Source organism: Tenrec ecaudatus, chromosome 10 (genome assembly GCF_050624435.1).
Source record: "Tenrec ecaudatus isolate mTenEca1 chromosome 10, mTenEca1.hap1, whole genome shotgun sequence".
NCBI classification, from domain to species: Eukaryota; Metazoa; Chordata; class Mammalia; order Afrosoricida; family Tenrecidae; genus Tenrec; species Tenrec ecaudatus.
In genome coordinates, this window is record NC_134539.1 from 148,341,131 (window position 1) to 148,358,890 (window position 17,760).

The 17,760-nt window shown below is 47.0% G+C and overlaps 1 protein-coding gene across 1 annotated transcript in view; it reads left to right on the forward strand.

The window, feature by feature from the left end:
- The window catches only part of KCNJ16 (potassium inwardly rectifying channel subfamily J member 16), a 29,679-nt gene extending 19,255 nt beyond the window's left edge, over positions 1-10,424 (forward strand). The window contains exon 2 of the mRNA XM_075559432.1: positions 7,139-10,424. Coding sequence (XP_075415547.1) covers positions 7,221-8,480 — 1,260 coding nt within the window. The 5' untranslated portion in view covers positions 7,139-7,220 and the 3' untranslated portion in view covers positions 8,481-10,424. The remainder of the gene's footprint in view (positions 1-7,138) is intronic.
- The last annotated feature ends 7,336 nt before the right edge of the window (positions 10,425-17,760 follow it).

Genomic DNA, 17,760 nt, shown 5'->3' on the forward strand with positions numbered 1-17,760 from the left:
TGCAAGCCATAGCAATCAGCTATCGGAAGCCTAGGGGGCAGGCATAGTGGTTATGCTGGATCAGCAGTTGGGAACCACCAGCAGCCGCTCCATGTGGAAGATAAAGCTTTCTACTTCCATAAAGAGTTACAGTCTTGGAAACCTACAGGGGCAATTTAACTTTGTCCTATAGGGTCATTATGAGTCAGAATTGACTCAAGGGCCAGCAGTTTTTGAGTTGGGTAACAACCAGAGAGTGATTCTTAGGTTTCCTGTATAGATTGCATACCTAAGACCCACCTGGAGATCCTATTAAGCTATCACTTCTGATTCCATGTTCCTGGGTCAGAAAAGCAAATACCCATCCAAAGGAGGCCCCGGCACCACTGGAGAACAGGTTGGAATTGAGAGTGTTTTGTCCTAAATCCAGGGCCAAGGAGAGCAAAGAGCAGGTGTGTAATATCAGGTGTCCATGTGTCTTCTCCAGTCATTCAACTCTCAACTTGAACCTCTGCTCTTCTGCAAAACCTTCTCTGGTCACCTGTCACAATAGCAACCTGTCCCCCAACCCTTGTTCTTGGTCCTTCTCCATACTATTACTTTTGTTTCCTTTCCCAGTTTGTTGTGTTTGTGTATAGAGGCTCCCAACCCCAAAGATGTAAACTTCCAAAGGCAGGGGCTCGGGTCAACAGTGTCTAGAAATGGGTGGGTCTGACACATGTTCTCACTCAATCTCATTGCCACTGAGTTGATTCTGATGCATAGAGACCCTCTTAAAAAAGGTAGAACTGCTCTTGGGGGCTTCTGAGACTCTTATTCTTTGGATTTATACAGGGTTAGAAAGCCTCATCTTTTCCCCAAGGAGTGACTGGTAGTTTCAAACTGCTCATCTTATACTTAGAAGTCCATCATGAAATCCCTTGACACAAGCTAGGAGCTTAATTAAAATAAACAAACAGATATTACAAGAATAAAAACCACCAGTGACAAATTCCTCAAGGGGAAATCTAGAGATCACTGTAGACATACTCACTTTGAAAATAAATGGGGGAATTAACTGTGGATTTCTTGGGGACCATCGCTTTTAATGGGCCTCACAATCGCAGGATACCTACCTTCCGCAGGAACCAAAATCCAGTTCAAGTTCCCATCAAAGCAACGTGGCTTGCCATCCAGGCAAGACAGGGATGTGCATGCCGACTTAGCATGAAAAGAACAAGAGAAACCTTCAGAACCATCTTAATAAACATGACCACATCATTCACAACAAAAAAGTAGGTGGGTAATGACCTAGTGGATTTCTGTAACCTTTTCATTCTGTCGATGTTGTAAATGTTGTTACTTGCCGTCTGATTCCTCAGACTAAAGAGGAATGGAATGCTTCGATGAATGAGAGGTAGATGTGGGCATAGATGTAGAGGTAGAGAGAGAGAGAGACGGAGTCCAGGGCTTTGAGTAGCTAGTGGAAGCATAGGGAAGTGAAGTAGGAGCTTTGTGGTTGGAAACAGCGGTCTCATCTCTGAGCTGAAGCTGAAAGAATGCACTGGACACCATATTGTCTGCCTTTATGTCATTGCAAGTGGACATCTCCTTGACCGAGTTGAAACAGATGTTCTGATATTTTGCAGAGGTCGACACTGATGCTTCATGAGATGCAGATTCAACCATTTAATTAGTAGGGCCTTGCTCAGTGAAAAGCAGCTTCCTATTCCTTATTCCATTCAAACGTCACAAACCACCTGGACGGACATCTACAGGAATAGCCCCATAGCATGAAGAAGACACGCAAGGTTAGGGAGAAGTGACCCAGAGAAAGCCACCAAGAAGTTAAGGATAGACCTGGATCCTGCCTCCTGAAGGGCACTTTGCCCACCATGTGCCAAAACACCATTTTATTTTGGACTATTGCATCTTCAGGGAATTTGTTTTTTAAACCAGAAAAATTTGGAATTATCATTCGTATTATTTGAGTATAATCTTGACACCCAGAATGCAGAAACATAATCCAAGCTCCAAATTTCCATCCCTTTTTAAAAATAAAACACAGCAGCATTTTTATATATATTTTTTGGGTGCGGGAGGACTTATGTAAGGATGTAGACCTTACACTTAGGGAAAGCGGTCTAGAAAGATGTCCAGATACAGACAGGAGCAATCTGCAAGTTTAGATTCCTGGTCTTCCTCCCCCTCTCTAACGCTTCCATTCTGTTATTTGCTCACTCCTTTATATTAGGAACCCCCCACCCCCAAATAAGTTATCATATAAGTTTTTAGAATGGAATTGGGATAAGGATTAGTCACTACAACCAAGTAAAGGGTAAACTCCATGATCATTGGAAAGTTAAGAGGGGCCAGGTTGAGGGGTTCAGGCAGAAGAGAACAGATCAGGAAGGTAGGGCCACTGCGTCGCCACCTGAGACCTGTTGTAGAACGATAGCAACTGAGAAGGGAATATGAGAATGCCACCAATTGACAACAAAGGAGAAAGCGTTTGAAAGCAAGAAGCCAGCGAGTAGTTGCGGAGGCATGAGCCGCATCTAGGAGGTTCTCTGTGAAGCAGAGACTCAATGAAAAAAGAGCTCCGCCTAAGCACGTCAGAATGTCTTAGAAAGATTCTAGGCAAGATAAGGCTCGGGTATCCTTCCAATGCAAGAAGTTGCAGGACAGGTTTTTAGCAAAAAAGCCCAACTAGTTAGACTTCAATCTTTCTTACGGATACCCTCTGCCTTTCTCCTGAGAAGCCAAGGCCCATCCACTTGTAACCATCTTCCTGCAGTCTTCCATTGACCCCCAGCGCATCCGCCCTCGACCCCACACACAGAGTTCTATGCAAGTCTATCTTCAAGGGCAATGACCGACACAAGGAATTAGGCCATCTTTTCAACTCTCTACCTCACCTGCTCTCACATTTCCACCAAAAACGTATCTCATCGAATCGTTCCCAGGGAAGTAACTTGATTACTCTTGACTTCTTCTTTTCTTCCTTGCTGACCTCACATGGCTTGTTGCTATGGGCCGTGATTTAATTCCAAGTCACAGTAACCCTACAGGACAGAGTAGAACCGCCCCGACAGGTTGGCAAAGCTCTCTAAACCTTTATGGAAGTCACTGCCACGTCTTCCTCCCACAGAGCAACTGATGTGTTTAAGTTGTCCACCTTTTCATGAGTAAAGCTTCATTCATTAGCTTAACCGTGGTACTGTTCAGTCTTTTATCAAAAGGTTTCCAAAACATAAACAGATAAGTAACCCAACTCACTTCTCTGGAGTCAATTCCGACTCCCAGTGACCCTAGAGGACAGGCTACAACTGCCGCCGTGGGTTTCTGAGACGAGAGCTGAAAAGCCTCATCTTTCTCTCCTGGAGCTGCTGGGGATTTCAAACCGCTGACCCAGTCAGTCCCTGAGTTTTGCGACAACAGGTTTTGTGACAACAGGCGGAGGAATGCTTTCAAATTTGGTGACAATGACTGGAATATTGTTGTGCATTGAGAAGCAGGCCAACCATGCAGGATACTCATTGGTTTTGCTGTGAAACTTCCGTGTCATATGGCTGGCCCACTGGCAGGCGGCTCATGTATAAACGTTTCCCCTGAGATCCATACAGAAAGGAGGCCTGAGAGCACATCCTACCAGCAGAAGCTGGCTCGGAAAGCAGAACTGTCCCCTCATCTCCTGCTCACGGTGGCGTCCACGTGTGTCAGCGAACAACTGTCCGATAGAATTTTCCATGGCTGTCTTTTCAGAAATAGCTTGTCAGGTCACATTAAAAGCAGCATGTTAAAAACAAATGAAAGGAGACCACCTCGTGGTTTTGCTGAGCCATTTCGAAGTTCAGATTTCCATTCCCTGCTGTTTGCTCAGTACATAAACAGAAACATGGGTAACGCTCACCTCCTTCGAATGGATTCCGACTCATGGCCACCCGAGAGACAGGGTGGAACCGCTCCCGTGGGTTCCCGACACTGTCACTCTTTACAGAAGTGGAGCGCTTCCTGAGTCTCCAGAGGAGTGGCTGGCGGTTTCAAACTGATGACCTTGTGGTTAGCATCCCACTGAGTCACTGCTAAGCCACAAGGGCTCCCTCAAACATGAGACTGAGTATAATTGATGTGGGTACCATTTCTCACTTACTTTAAAGTGGATTGGCATTTAGGAAATGTGCCCTTGATAGACCCGTTTGATGAAGCAAACAAGAGAGCAATAGGGTTGGAACTCCAATAGAACTGCCTGTTTTTGAGATTTCTGTCAGTTGCAATTCCAAACCAAGCCAAGAGTGTTTTCCTCAGAATAGACCTGTCCCAGTGGGCTTCCAAGGATGTACAGCTTTATAGAAGCACACTCCCCTATCTTTTTCTCCCAGGTGGTGGCTGGTGGATTTGAACCACCAATCTTTCAGTTAGCAGTCTAGGGCTGAACCACTGAGCCATGGGGGTTCTGAAATGGAAATTAAGACCCACCATAATGAGCCCTAACAAAGAACATGTGGTTTGGGAGTGGAAGTCTCACAGCTGCCACTTGCCTCCTGACGTGGCTACATTACTCAGAAATAAATTTTCCACACATATCCAAATGTCTTCACTGGTGGCCTGTATTCATTGGAAATCGGTTTACTGATCAGCAGACTTTTGAAGGGGCTGTAAAAGTGACTTGTTTATGACAATTGCTGAACCACTGGCATTCTAAGTGATGCCAAGGAATGCCATTTCAAATCATCTCTTTTTTTTCTCTCCTCCCTGTTTGGCAGCCAAAAAAAACAACCAAAAAAGCAGCATCCCACAGTCGCTGTTGATTTATGAACTGTGTTTTCTGACCCACAGATTCCCACAAAGTGTGTCGTTCCCTTTAAAGAACAGAGTTGGCACCGGCCAACCAGAGAACAACCCCATCTCCAAACAAGGGTTTCCACTTGAAGTCACCTGGGCCTGGGATTCTTTGTTGTCCTGGTCTCCTGCCTCCTCTGGCCAGGACAGGGAGTGGAGCCTGCGTGTTCCTTCCCTCACAGCATCCTCTGTGTGTAAGGTCTCATTCTCTGACAGATCAAGTCAGAACCCACAATCGGCTGTGGACCAGATCAGTTCAAATACATCTTGTACATTCAACCATCTAGCAAGCATTTCGGTAGCCCTGGGTCCCACCCTGAAATGGCACTATTTGGGGGCAAAGAGTGCCAACAGGCAAATGTGCCCACTAAGAAGAAGCTGCAGCCATGCTTCACAGGTGGGGAGAGTGATGTGTGATGGGGGGGGGTGGATGGAAAAGGATGGGTCATGCTCAGGTAGATATTCAGTATCTGCTCTATAGGGATTTTTTGTTCTGTATTTTGTTTTAAACAAGGAGAGATTTCCCATCTGTAATCAGAGTCTGTCCTCACAAGTGGCCCAGCAAACAAAGTACATATTGTAAAGTGGGCCTGGTCCCTGGAGAAGGGAGCAAAATGATTCCTTTTCAGCAGGAGAAACGTTAACCCTTCCTCTCCCCTGGCAGTTAGGAATTGCTTCTCGGGTTGGTTCCAAGGCTGAGGACAAGGGTAGTCTCTGCGTCAGGAATAACATTGACTCATCCCGCCTCTCCTCTCCCACCGTTTTTAAAGAGACTCTCTGTCCCCCAGGACTTCTGTCCACACAGGCAGAGAGCACTCAAAGCATCTTCCCACCCTTATGAAGCCCTTGGAAGAGGACTGCAGGCTCTTCGCCTTCTTTTGCAAAGAAGCAGCACCAGGACGTTTGCCCTTGCGCTTTTCAGACTTATTTTTAGACCACGGCAGCTGGGAAACGGGTTTCCCTGTACCGTGGATGCTGGCGCTGCTGTGAACTCTCTGCTTGACCTGGATCCGGGAAGGACGGCCTGTGCAGGGGGAAACCGACCTTTGGCTGGGCTGGCTTTGGGAGAGCAGCTCGGGATCATCGCAGAGCTGTCGAGAAGGATCCCTTTATCACATGCCTGCCCCCTTTAAGAGGGAAACATGACTAGCCCCGTTGGCAAATGTCCGCCTCCTGTTCCGAGGGAAAGAGAGGAGGTGTCAGTGTCCAAAAGGGATGAAGGGAGAGAGGATGCAGGTTACCGAATAGAGACCGAGGCAATTTTACACTGCGCTGAAAGCTGGCCCAGGACTGGTTTAGATTCCTCTGGGATTCAGAGAGGTGTTCCGTCTTGTTTGTCATCTTTCAATCTATTTCAAGACTAAAGGTGGAGCTAGGGAAAAAGGCATTTCATCCGAAGGCGGGTGTCCGGTCAGTTCGCTGCCTTCAGTTCGTTCCATTCTGTCCCGGGAAGAAGTCCATGGGGAAGAAAAGGTGAACAAAAGTCTCGGTGGAGTTGAGAAGACACAGCAGATCCGGAAGGTGTGGTACTGTACTGATGATGATGATGGCGGCAACCAGAAGGACGTGACTTTAGGACGTAAGGCTGGAGCACACTGACTGTGTTCTCTTTAAACCGCTAGAAACCTTGCCAGTCAGCTAGCCAAATGCCTGTATCCTATTCTGTGGATTGCTTTGCTCCCTGTGGGTCTTCATGCGAGAAATGCATGGGGTCGTGTTTATGTCAGGTCAGCAAAGGAAGCTCGGGATTCATTTGGGGTGGATTGTAGCATTTCCTCCAACCTCACGCATACGTAAACATTTGCTCTTCTCTAATTGCACCTTATTATTCCCCACCCGCTCCCCCCCTAACAGCCTGGCCTTCTAAACAGAATTGTATGATACAACTGGGGCGTCTCTACGGGTCAAGCTCTGTCGTAACGGTTTCGGGTGGCATGCAGGAAAATCTTGTATGAGACCACCTGAAAGTCTTGTATAAGACGACTGTTACCTGTGTGCAGAAAAGCAACATAAGGGTGTGCATTCTCAAAGAGAGACACTTGGGTGGTTAGGAAGTCAGGAAGGGGGAGGGTCCTGGAAGAGAGGGCAGACAGACAGGTGTTAACTTGGTGAAGAAGATACATTCCTGTTTCAACAGGAAGGCAGTGAGGGAAAGAGGGGAGGGGCCAAACTATTGGGAGGTTTGATAAGCTTGTGAAGTTGTTAGACACCATGGTCTGATAGGGAAAGCCCAAGTGAACTCTCCATAAACAGGCTTTTCAAAAAGGGCTTGCAGTTTGGCTGATTGCCGTAATATGGGACATTGAGAGCTAAAGAGTGTCTTGTTGCCTTTCCCTAGGTCTCCTCTGACCACCACAGCATCACCCAGCTCCCTACCTGGAGGGTTTGTTCCTGGAAACCAGCTCGGGGCCCGCGAAAGAATGAGCTATTACGGCAGCAGCTACCGGATTGTAAACGCAGACTCCAAATACCCGATCTACCCTCCGGAACACGTTATTGCGGAGAAACGGAGAGCCCGGAGGCGCCTTTTGCACAAGGACGGCAGCTGCAACGTGTACTTCAAGCACATTTTCGGGGAATGGGGGAGCTACGTGGTCGACATCTTCACCACCCTCGTGGACACCAAGTGGCGCCACATGTTCGTGATATTTTCGCTCTCTTACATTCTCTCCTGGCTGATCTTCGGCACCATCTTCTGGCTCATCGCCTTTCACCACGGAGATCTCCGAAATGAGCCCGACATCACGCCCTGCGTGGACAATGTCCATTCCTTCACGGGGGCCTTTCTCTTCTCGCTGGAGACCCAAACCACCATAGGCTACGGCTACCGCTGCGTCACCGAGGAGTGCTCCGTGGCCGTGCTCACGGTCATCCTGCAGTCCATCCTAAGCTGCATCATAAACACCTTCATCATCGGGGCCGCCTTGGCGAAAATGGCCACGGCCCGCAAGCGAGCTCAGACCATCCGGTTTAGCTATTTCGCTCTCATTGGCATGCGGGATGCGAAGCTGTGCCTCATGTGGCGGGTGGGAGACTTCAGACCCAACCACGTGGTGGAAGGCACGGTGAGAGCCCAGCTCCTGCGCTATGCGGAAGACAGTGAAGGGCGCATGACCATGGCCTTCAAAGACCTGAAGCTCGTCAATGACCAGATCATCCTGGTCACGCCCGTCACCATTGTGCACGAAATTGACCACGAGAGCCCTCTCTACGCCCTGGACCGCAAGGCGGTGGCCAAAGACAACTTTGAGATTCTGGTAACGTTTATCTACACGGGCGATTCCACGGGGACATCCCACCAATCCAGAAGTTCCTACATCCCCCGGGAAATCCTCTGGGGCCACCGCTTCAACGACGTCTTGGAAGTGAAGAGGAAGTACTACAAGGTGAACTGCTTACAGTTCGAGGGGAGCGTGGAAGTCTATGCCCCCTTCTGCAGTGCCAAACAACTGGACTGGAAGGATCAGCAGCTGCACAGCGTGGAAAAGGCCCCTCCGGGCCGCGGTTCCGGAGCTGCGGACAACAAGGTCAGGCGAAGGTCGTTTAGTGCCGTGGCCATTGTCAGCAGCTGTGAAAACCCCGAGGGGACCACCCCCTCTACCTTGGAGGAGTGTAAGGAAGCGCCTTATCAGAAAGCTCTCTTAACTTTGAATAGAATCTCTGTAGAATCTCAAATGTAGCCTTCCCCTTGGTGAGGCCAGGGATGTCAATGCCATCTTTTGATGGGCCAACCATCTGTTAAGATCACCTTGTAGAACATGAAGTCACTATTATTAATGGTTAGGGGTCGGGGGATAGAGGATTTAATAATGGTGGATAAGCCATGAACTTAAAAAAAAAAATCTCTTGGTAAGCGATGGCATCTACTTTTTTATCCCCCTAGGAAAAGTTTTCATTAGAATGCTTTTAAGAAATCACGCTGATCACTTGATATTTCATTTCCTTTTATCCACCCTCCCCATCCCCCACCCCCACTTGTATCTTTCCTCAGAGAAGCATTTCTCAGAGGTGGGGAACAAAGGCAGGATGCCATAGTAAACACAAATAGGAAGACAGGCGGGCAGCATGAATATCATTCTTAAATACAAGATAGTATGCTATCAGAATTGTTAGTGTCATGAGCGATTTCCTATAAACAACATGATGTCATCTAACCAAGAAATGTGCTCAAGACATTCCATAGATTGTGCTGCTTGGATATTTCACTTCAGAACCCGCTGGCTAGTTTGAGTCCCTGTCTCGCTCCTTGGTAGCTGCACAAGTGGTGACTATACAACCATCGACAATACCGGCAATGGAGACAGTCCTTCTGCCGGCATTTGCCCAGGCAACGATTGATCGTTATTAGTAGTAGTTTTGTCTCTGGCCCATGAGGCAGAAGAAAAGTCAACACCATTATTCACTGCCGAATTTCCTTCTCTACTGTCTGATCACCGCCAGTGAATGGCTTTATAGGAAAGAGAAGAAATGAGGCACACGCATGACACCTCTCAGGTTCTCCAACACAGTGGCTTCCGGGGGCCGTCTCTGACCTTCATCGCGAACATGATGAATGGGCAGGATCAGAGAGAGATGGGGTAAGGGACTGGACAGCAGTGACAAACTCGGGAACCCTTGGAGAGAAGATGTCCCTGAGAGACTGCAGCCGGGAAGGCAGGAACCCTGTTGGTCATTCTTCTTTGCAGGGGGGTTGGTGGTGGGGGATGTTGGTGCCAAGAAGCAATGATGCCTCCTGTCCTGCTTATCATACGAGGTGGTGGATGTTCAGAAACTTGTCCGTTGCAGGTTATTTTAATGGGTGACTTTTGTGAGATTGAGTGAAAATTATTATATGCAAATCAAGGAGAGTGCTTTAGAATTGTTACATTTTAGGACAGGAAAACAAATTTTGTTCTGTGATTTATTTAACCACCAATCCAGTTACCTTTGAGTGAAGAGTCTGTTTCAACCTCATAAAGAGTTATTAACCACATTCAGAACATCTGTGGGGTTGTTTAACATTGTTGCTGCATTGGTAGTCTCTAAATACCAGTTTTTATTGATTTTATTTTACTATCTATCACATTTTTTGGCTTTTCTTTCCTTTCTGTCTCCCCTCCCCTCTCTTTGTATTTAAATTAGACACAAATCAATCGAGCTGAATCATAGTTTAAGATTTCAAATAAGGCTTAATTATATACACGGATCAATAACCCCAGTGACACTGCAGGATGGGCATTGGGCTGCTAACTGTAAAGTCGGTGGTTTAAGCCCACTAGCAAGTCTGTGGGAGAAAAGTGAGGCTGTCTACTCCCATCAAGATTACAGACACCCAATAGAGAGATCTTATAACCTGTAACCTACTTGATGGCCATGGGCATGGCTGGGTTTAGATACACATATAAAGTATTTCCTTTTTCTCTCTTCTTCCTTTGTGCATTTCTTTCCCTGTTTCAACCCACTCCCCTTTCTGTCCTTCTCTGCATCCTTCCTTACTTCCTTTTTCTGGCCTCTGATCAATTAAAATGACTTTTTAAAATGCACTGTCTTATGGTCCTGTTTTATGTATAAGAGGCTTGTTCAGGTCACAGGTTGGAGAAATCTTGAAGCTTGATAGTCAGAGATCTGACAGGCGTACTCCCCCCTCCCCCATCTTACTTCAGGAATGCAAAATCTGTTCTTGAAATGTCCCGTGCACTGTAGATTGGGATTTTGTCACAGCAAATACTGAGCCGTTGACTAACTAGCAAACACCACAACCACATACACGAGCTGTTTGAGAAAGAGAACTGTTTTAGCTCATTTCTCAGACTTCAGGTTTCAGCTCACTTCACTTCGCTTCCCGGACTCTGGCTTCCCTCTAGGCTTGCCTTGTTAACATCAGAGTAGGGGCAAGAACATGCCTCCCGTGAAAGACATTCAGCTATCCTTCCTGTGTGTTTCCACAGGCAAATAAATCCTCTTTGCCTACATAGAATGGAAAAGTCGGCATTGAGATGTAATACATGTCTCCAATTTTCTGTTTTGATTTTTGGCACCCATTGATACCCCGCTGAGTTACATGACAATAAATATCTTCAAGTTATGCAAAAAAAAGCATACACATATTACTATATTTCAGGTGGTATAAACTTCCCTTGCAGATTTGGGCAGAGTAGAATGAACTGCACCAACCATGATAATGCCACTCTTGTAATCAGGGCAGAAGCAGGAGTGTAAACTGTTATTTATTTATTTATGATTAACTCCTTGTTGAGCAGCTACCTGGGAAGGGACATTCCATTGTTTTTATAAGCATTCCTAGAAGGCTTTATGCAAACTGATACATCTAGAGTTTGAAGACTCTCTTAATGATTGGTGCAAACAGTTGGCACTCATCTACCCAGATTGAATGTTGGAAGCACCCACCCATCCAGGGGTATCAGGAAGAAAGTTCTGGCACTCTATTTCCATGTGACCACAGACAACTGCCTGGAGCCGTTCTCCTTTCCCATGGCTCCATCTGAGTTGGGCTGGACTCCACGATGGGTGGGGATTTGCAGATGGACAGTGGTACACTACTGTTTGACTGCTTTCTTCTATGGCCTCCACCTTCTCCCTTTACATGGAATTGCTCAGAGGCGTTAACTGGTTGGAAAGCACCAGTCCACCTTTCGTTGTCCTCGTGAAGTGAGTGGGAGTGGGGAGGGAGAGGAAATGCTGACTGTCATGTGCCATCAATTCCTCACTCCTTCTTATATGCTTTAAACAAGTTAACTTAATCCCCACAACAAAACAGTGCTGGAAATATATTTATGTCTCATTTCATCAAAATAGTCAATTCTTTCTTGCTGACTGAAACTTTCCAATTGTGTTTGGAAGGATAAGATTCTTAGGCTAACAAATAAAATACACCCATGCTACCTGTGACCTTAAAAGCTTGTGAGTCACCACCCAAAGGACAATAATTGCTCTCTTCACCTGGAGCAAGGGAGGAATAGGAGGGCAATATGGAATGCGTGGCCAATGAACAACTGCGTCCTTTGCCATGAGACCAGGAGAAGTGGACAGTGCCCGACTACTGTCTCTGAGCCCTTTGAGCCACGATTTCATAGCAACATCCAAATCAAAAGGGGATAAATGTGGAACAGAATTGAAAATTCTCAATGACTCCAGATTTTCGAAAGCCACAGAGGGTAGATACACCCTTGAAACTATTGCCCTAAGGTCACTTTTAAACCAAAGATAGTCCCTGAGGTCATTTGAAAACCAACCATAGTTCTGTTTAACTAGTGATAAGTGTGTGTTTTGATAATAGTGAACCATCTATGTGGATTTAAATTGGCAGCAGCAACTCAAAGCATTACATAGGAACCTGAAGGGCAGGAAGTTCATGTTACTAAGGGAGAGACTAGTCCGAAATGGGGGGCTGACAATGATCTCACAGCGGGAAGAATGCAATCGATGTTATTAAATTGCATATGTGGAAAGTGTTGGGTTGGTGTGCGCTTTGCTAGGTTTATTCACAACCACAATAACAAATGAAATAAAACGTAGAAAAAAAAGACAACGATGCTTACCCGTTTCCTTGCCAAAACCAAAAACCCAACCCCATGCCAGAGTCAGTTCCGTGTCATAGTAGCTGTACAGACAGGGGAGCGTCGAAGTGCTTTGTAGGGTTTCTGAAGCTGGGAATCTCTACAGGAGCAGAAAGCCATGTCTTTCTCCCAAGGAGAAACAGGTAGGTTCAGACTGCCAACATTCAGCGACACTCATTACACCACCAGGTCTCCTTATAATTGGCACCACTCTGGCCAATGAGACGTCAGCACAGAAATCTGGGTGTGGACTTTAGGAATTACATAAACTCATGCAAAGGGTCCAGCTAAGCTGGCATATGCCCAATTATCCTTCCCTTTCATCTGTCTTCCCATTTGGACCTCAGACGGGGAAGCTGGAGCTCCCACAGAAAGGTTGCGATGGAGAGTCTCAAGGGGAAAGGGCGTGGTAGGGAACAACCCGGAGATTACAGCTCACTCGAGTGTTTTGGCATGAGCGAAAAGTCACACGATTTCTAGCTGACCACCTTGGCCAATGGATTAGAGGGAATTATCTAGGAAATAGAACTAAAGTGATGTCCCATTTAGGCCCCACTTGTGTTGGTACATGATGTCTGATGGGGCTGGTTACTGTGGAAACGGCATAGTTTCTGGGGCGCTGAGGAAAAACATCTATTAGCATAAAACAAACAAAGGAATTCCTTTTGCCCTGGAAACCCCTCTGAGATGCTGGTGGCTGAGTGGTACTGATAAAAGAATCCAGCAGGCTTGCTCTTTGTCTTCCTTCCTTCCTCCTGCCTGGTCCCCACAGAATCTTCCTTCCTTCCCCCTGATCCCTACAGAATTACATCCTCCTGTTTCTCTGGGGCTGTTAGCTGAAATCCACCAGGACCCAGAAGAGCAGGTACTGTACCACGTGGACCAAAACTAAGGTGCTGCTCCTGTGTTCGTGATGTGAAACTAAACCACATCCATGTAAACCATTTCAAAGGACTTCAATACACACCAAGGGACCCTGCTCCTTCCGTGAAGTATTTATATGTCCATCACTTCTCCGAGTGATCTGGAAGACGTTGTGAGTGACTTTCCTGAGCCATTCCATGTTAATGGATCAGGAACCAAATTCTACCCAAGTTTAAAATATTCCATTTGTACCATCCATTAAAAGTTTGTTTCTTCTGTTCCGAATATTCTGTAAGGCACGTGTCTCAGTCCTTGTGCTTTTTCTGAAATATGGATGATAAATATATATATATATATTCTGGTACACTTTGTCTGTGAACTCCTAGGAATCACCCCTGTACAACCACAAAACTCTACATTACTCTCTAAATCACAGAGCCAAACCTACTCCTAACTCACAGACACCCGTGCTTGTCGGAGCAGAACTGTGTCAAGGAGGTTTCCATGGGTAGATGCTCTGTTTTGTCTTTTTTTTTTTAAGCAAATCTCCATATCTTTCTTCTGAGGTTCTCTGGGTGGGTCCAACCTCCGACTTTTCCATTAATGGCTGAAGCCATTATGTTGCTCGGGAACTTCACAAACGATCCTCCTTGCCGCTGTTCAGTCACTTGTCAGCTCTCTGGACCCTACAGGGAAGAGCAGAACTGACATGCAGGGCGACTAAGGCTGCCTCATCTTACTCCCTTGGAGAAGCAGGTGGATTCAAGCCATGGACCTTAAGACTGACAGGTGGAGTTCTTCAGTCACTGTGACACCAGGGCTCCATCCATTTCAACCAACCAAAAAAAAGATGCCAAACTTCCAGCCACCAATTGACTCTGACTCATAGTCACCATACAGGACAGGGTAAAACTGCCCCTGTGTGTTTCTAAGACGAGCTCTTCCAACCATCCCAATTAATTGTCATCAAATCCAGTCCTACTCACAGCCACCCGGAGACCAGAGTAGAAATGCCCCTGTGGGGGTGCAAGACTATCACTCTTCCCAGGAGTAGAAAGCCTCCTCTTTTCCCCTTGCAATGGACCTTGCGGTTAGCAACTCATTGTGTAGCCTTGACACCACCAGGTCTCCAGCAACGACAAAGCCCTGCTATCATGCTAGCATGGGTGTAGCAGTTTTTTATTTCACTCTCACTTTCGTTTTTAAATGAGCCACGTGACCCATCCTCTGGAGAGCAGAAATCCTGGCAGCACACACAAATGCCTATTACGACCGGAGCCTGGGACAGGCAGGTCAGCAGCGAGGAAGCCCTTGGCAGAGTTTGTGCAATGGTGCGGCTGCCTGTGAGGTCTTTGAACTGGAAAGCTGGCAACGGAGGCTGCCTTCAGAGACCTCTCTGGAAGACCTTCCTCGGGGCAGTCCCTGAAGAGGCCCCAGCCCAGCATGGACTGCAGGGCTTTGGGAGCTTTTCCTCAGGAAAATCTATTCATCAAAAGGCTTTCTGAATGCCCAAGTGCCTCTTTCTTTCCTGGCTTTTCCGTTTACTAAAACAATTTACCAAAATCCTCTCATGGCTGTAGGTTTGGGTCCTGGTGCTTGACTGGGCCCAGCAGGTTCTTGTCTCACCATGTCACCCCGGGCCTTTCTTCTCTGGGAATTTCATGCCTTGGGGAGCCTTGGGGTAGAGTTGGGAGACCTAACTCTGTGCCCCTTCATGTTTTAAAGGCAGGTAGCATCTCTGTAGCTGATGACTAGCAGAGGCCATCAAACCTGGTAAGATTACCTTTATAAGGAGCCCTAGTGGCATAGTGGTTATGCATTGGGCTGTGATCCACATGGTCAGCAGTTTGAAACCACCAGCAGCTCCATAGAAGAAAGAATGGGCTTTCTCCTCCAATAAACAGTTACAGTGTTTGGAAACCCATTGGTGGGTCTCTATGAGTCAGCATTGACTAGATGGCAGTGAGTTTGGCTTGGGTTTGGAAGATCATCTTTGAAGGAACCTTGGTGGGTTAACAAGTTGGGCTGTTAGCCTCATGGTCCGCAGTTTAAAACCACCAGCTGCTCAGCTGGAGGAAGATGAGGCTGCCTACGCTCATAAAGAGGTAAAGTCTCATAAGCCAGACTCAGAAACCCACAGGGAACTTCTGCCCTGTTCTATAGGGTTGCTATGAATCAGAGTTGACTGGAAAGCAGTGAGCCTGATTTTGAGTCTTAAACGATCTTTTGTGCCTTGGTATCGTGGGTCTGATTCCTTCTATTTTATACAATCTGCAAAGTCAAAGAAACCTCATTTCTGTCCTCCGAGGATTTAGCAGCCAGGCTTCCATGGCTGGGGCCACTTGCAGATCCCCTCCCCACCAAGGGCAGCCCCACACATACAGAGTAGGGCTGTTCCCTGAGATTGTGTGTTCAAGCCTGTGGCCTTTCAGGAAGGAGATCGCCTGGCCTATTTTTCAAGGAGCTTTGAGCCTTGAATTGGGTTCAAATTTCCCACCTTTTGGCCAGTGCTTCCCATTTGTGTCCCTCAGGGATTTATCTAATCAATAGGGCAATCAGCGTCTTAACCACTGTTAGGACGGGTGGTGTGGAAACTTGGGAGTCTCTGCCGACTGTAGAGAAAGTGGTTAATCATCCAGTGTTCCATCCAGCCAGAGGACAAAAACACAAACAGATGCATCCCTATGTCAGAGTGCTTTCTCTCTGCGCTTGTCATTCACCCACTGGGGCCTAGAAGAAACGTCCCTAACCCCCATCAAAGTCACTTGAACTTGAGAGAGAAAGGGTCCTCCAGAGGGCTAGTCACTGTGAAAACCTCTTCACAGACAGTTATCAGAAAGTTTTGAATTTCCACACAAAGTGCTTCCATCACAGGCAGTCCCCACTGTGGTTAGATGCCCTTTATTTGAATTCGAAGCACATGTTCGAGATCAATTATTCATTTTGCTGTCTGCTGATTCCATCTGACACTCAGTTTTGCCTGGGGAAGGAGGCTAGCCTTCAGGGCCTCTGTGGGCTGCCAATTCCAAACCAGAGTGCCTGTGGGGGTGGGGGCAGGAGCTTGTGGTATGGATCATCCCAATTCATTCCGGACAGGGCCATGGTTCAGAGAAGTGCGGGAGACACGGTGCAGGAGCAGCGGCTGAGGAGACTTCAACCCACCTCTGACCACTGATGTGTGGAGGAGGTGGCTCAGTGCTAGAACTTTCCACCTCCGTGTGGGAGATCTGGGTTCCATCTTTAACCATTGCATCTCGTGTTGAATCCCAAGACCAAGACCAATGAGAGGCCTGATGGTCTATTTCTGGAAATCAGTCCAGTGATCATTTTCAGACCCCTTTACTTAAGGGAAGTTCTCATAAAAGCATCTCTCCCACAAGCTCAAACCAAACTCTTTGGTGTTGAGTTGCTGCAGACTCATGGCAACCATATAGGACAGAATAAAACGGCCCCTCATGTAACTAAGACTGTAACTTTTTTACAGGAGCGGAAAGCCCCATCTTTCTTCCATGACGTGGCTGGTGGTTTCGAACTGCTGACCTTGAAGATAGCCGCCCAATGAGTAACCATCATGCCATCAGGGTTCCTTGACCTCTTACTGGAGATTGTTTAGTCTGACAGGCTATGAAGTCGGCCTTTTCCTTTCTTCTCTTTCCTACTTTTTCTTCTTGTGAGTTAGGAGGTTTACAGAGCAGATCATCGATCTTCCCTCCAACAATGCACACCTTTTGTTGCAGCTCACCTGGCATTTGCCACAGCAGGCACCATCACCTGTGCCACTTCCGCCCTGTTTCCTGCTCTGTTCCTCCTTTGCCCCTGCCCCTCTAGACTTTGTCCCTGGGCCGATGCCACCCTGTGGATCCTCAGTGGCTGGTGACAGGGACACGAAGATAAGTTCAGTTCCAGACACAAAGGGTCACTAACACAGAATGGCAGGATGAGTGGGGCATTGACATTGGGTCATTAATATGCAGGGAGCCCTGGAACCCTGGTAGCATAGTGATTACATTTTGAGCTGCCAACGGCCAAGACGAGACTTTCTGCCCTTGTGAGGAGTTACCATCTCAGGAGCTCGCAGGGGCAGTTCTTCAACGTCCTATAAGGTGTCTAGAAGACAGCGTTGAGGTTGTCTGTCTGTTTTATAGGGTTGCCATAAATCAGCATCAACTCTATGGCAGTGAGTTTCATGGTTGGCTGGTTGGTGGGTGATATAGTGAGCTGTTCCATGTTGGGCTAGTAACTGTAGAGTCGGCAGTTGGAAGCCACCAACTACTCCCATGCTGAAAAATGAGGCTTTCTGTTCCGTAAAGAGTTACAGCCTCCGAAACTCACAAGGGGAGGTTCTGTTCTGTTTTGTAGGGCTCATTAGGAGTCTGAATCTATTCTTGATGGCAGCCAGGCCATTTACATTTCATTATTTCAATGTTAAATAAATATAATTATAATTTTTAATGGGAAACAGCAGAGACCAAAACAGCCATAACAAAGGTGGGTCGTCTTCACGTAAGCATAGGAAAACAAAAATGGGTGAATTAAGGAA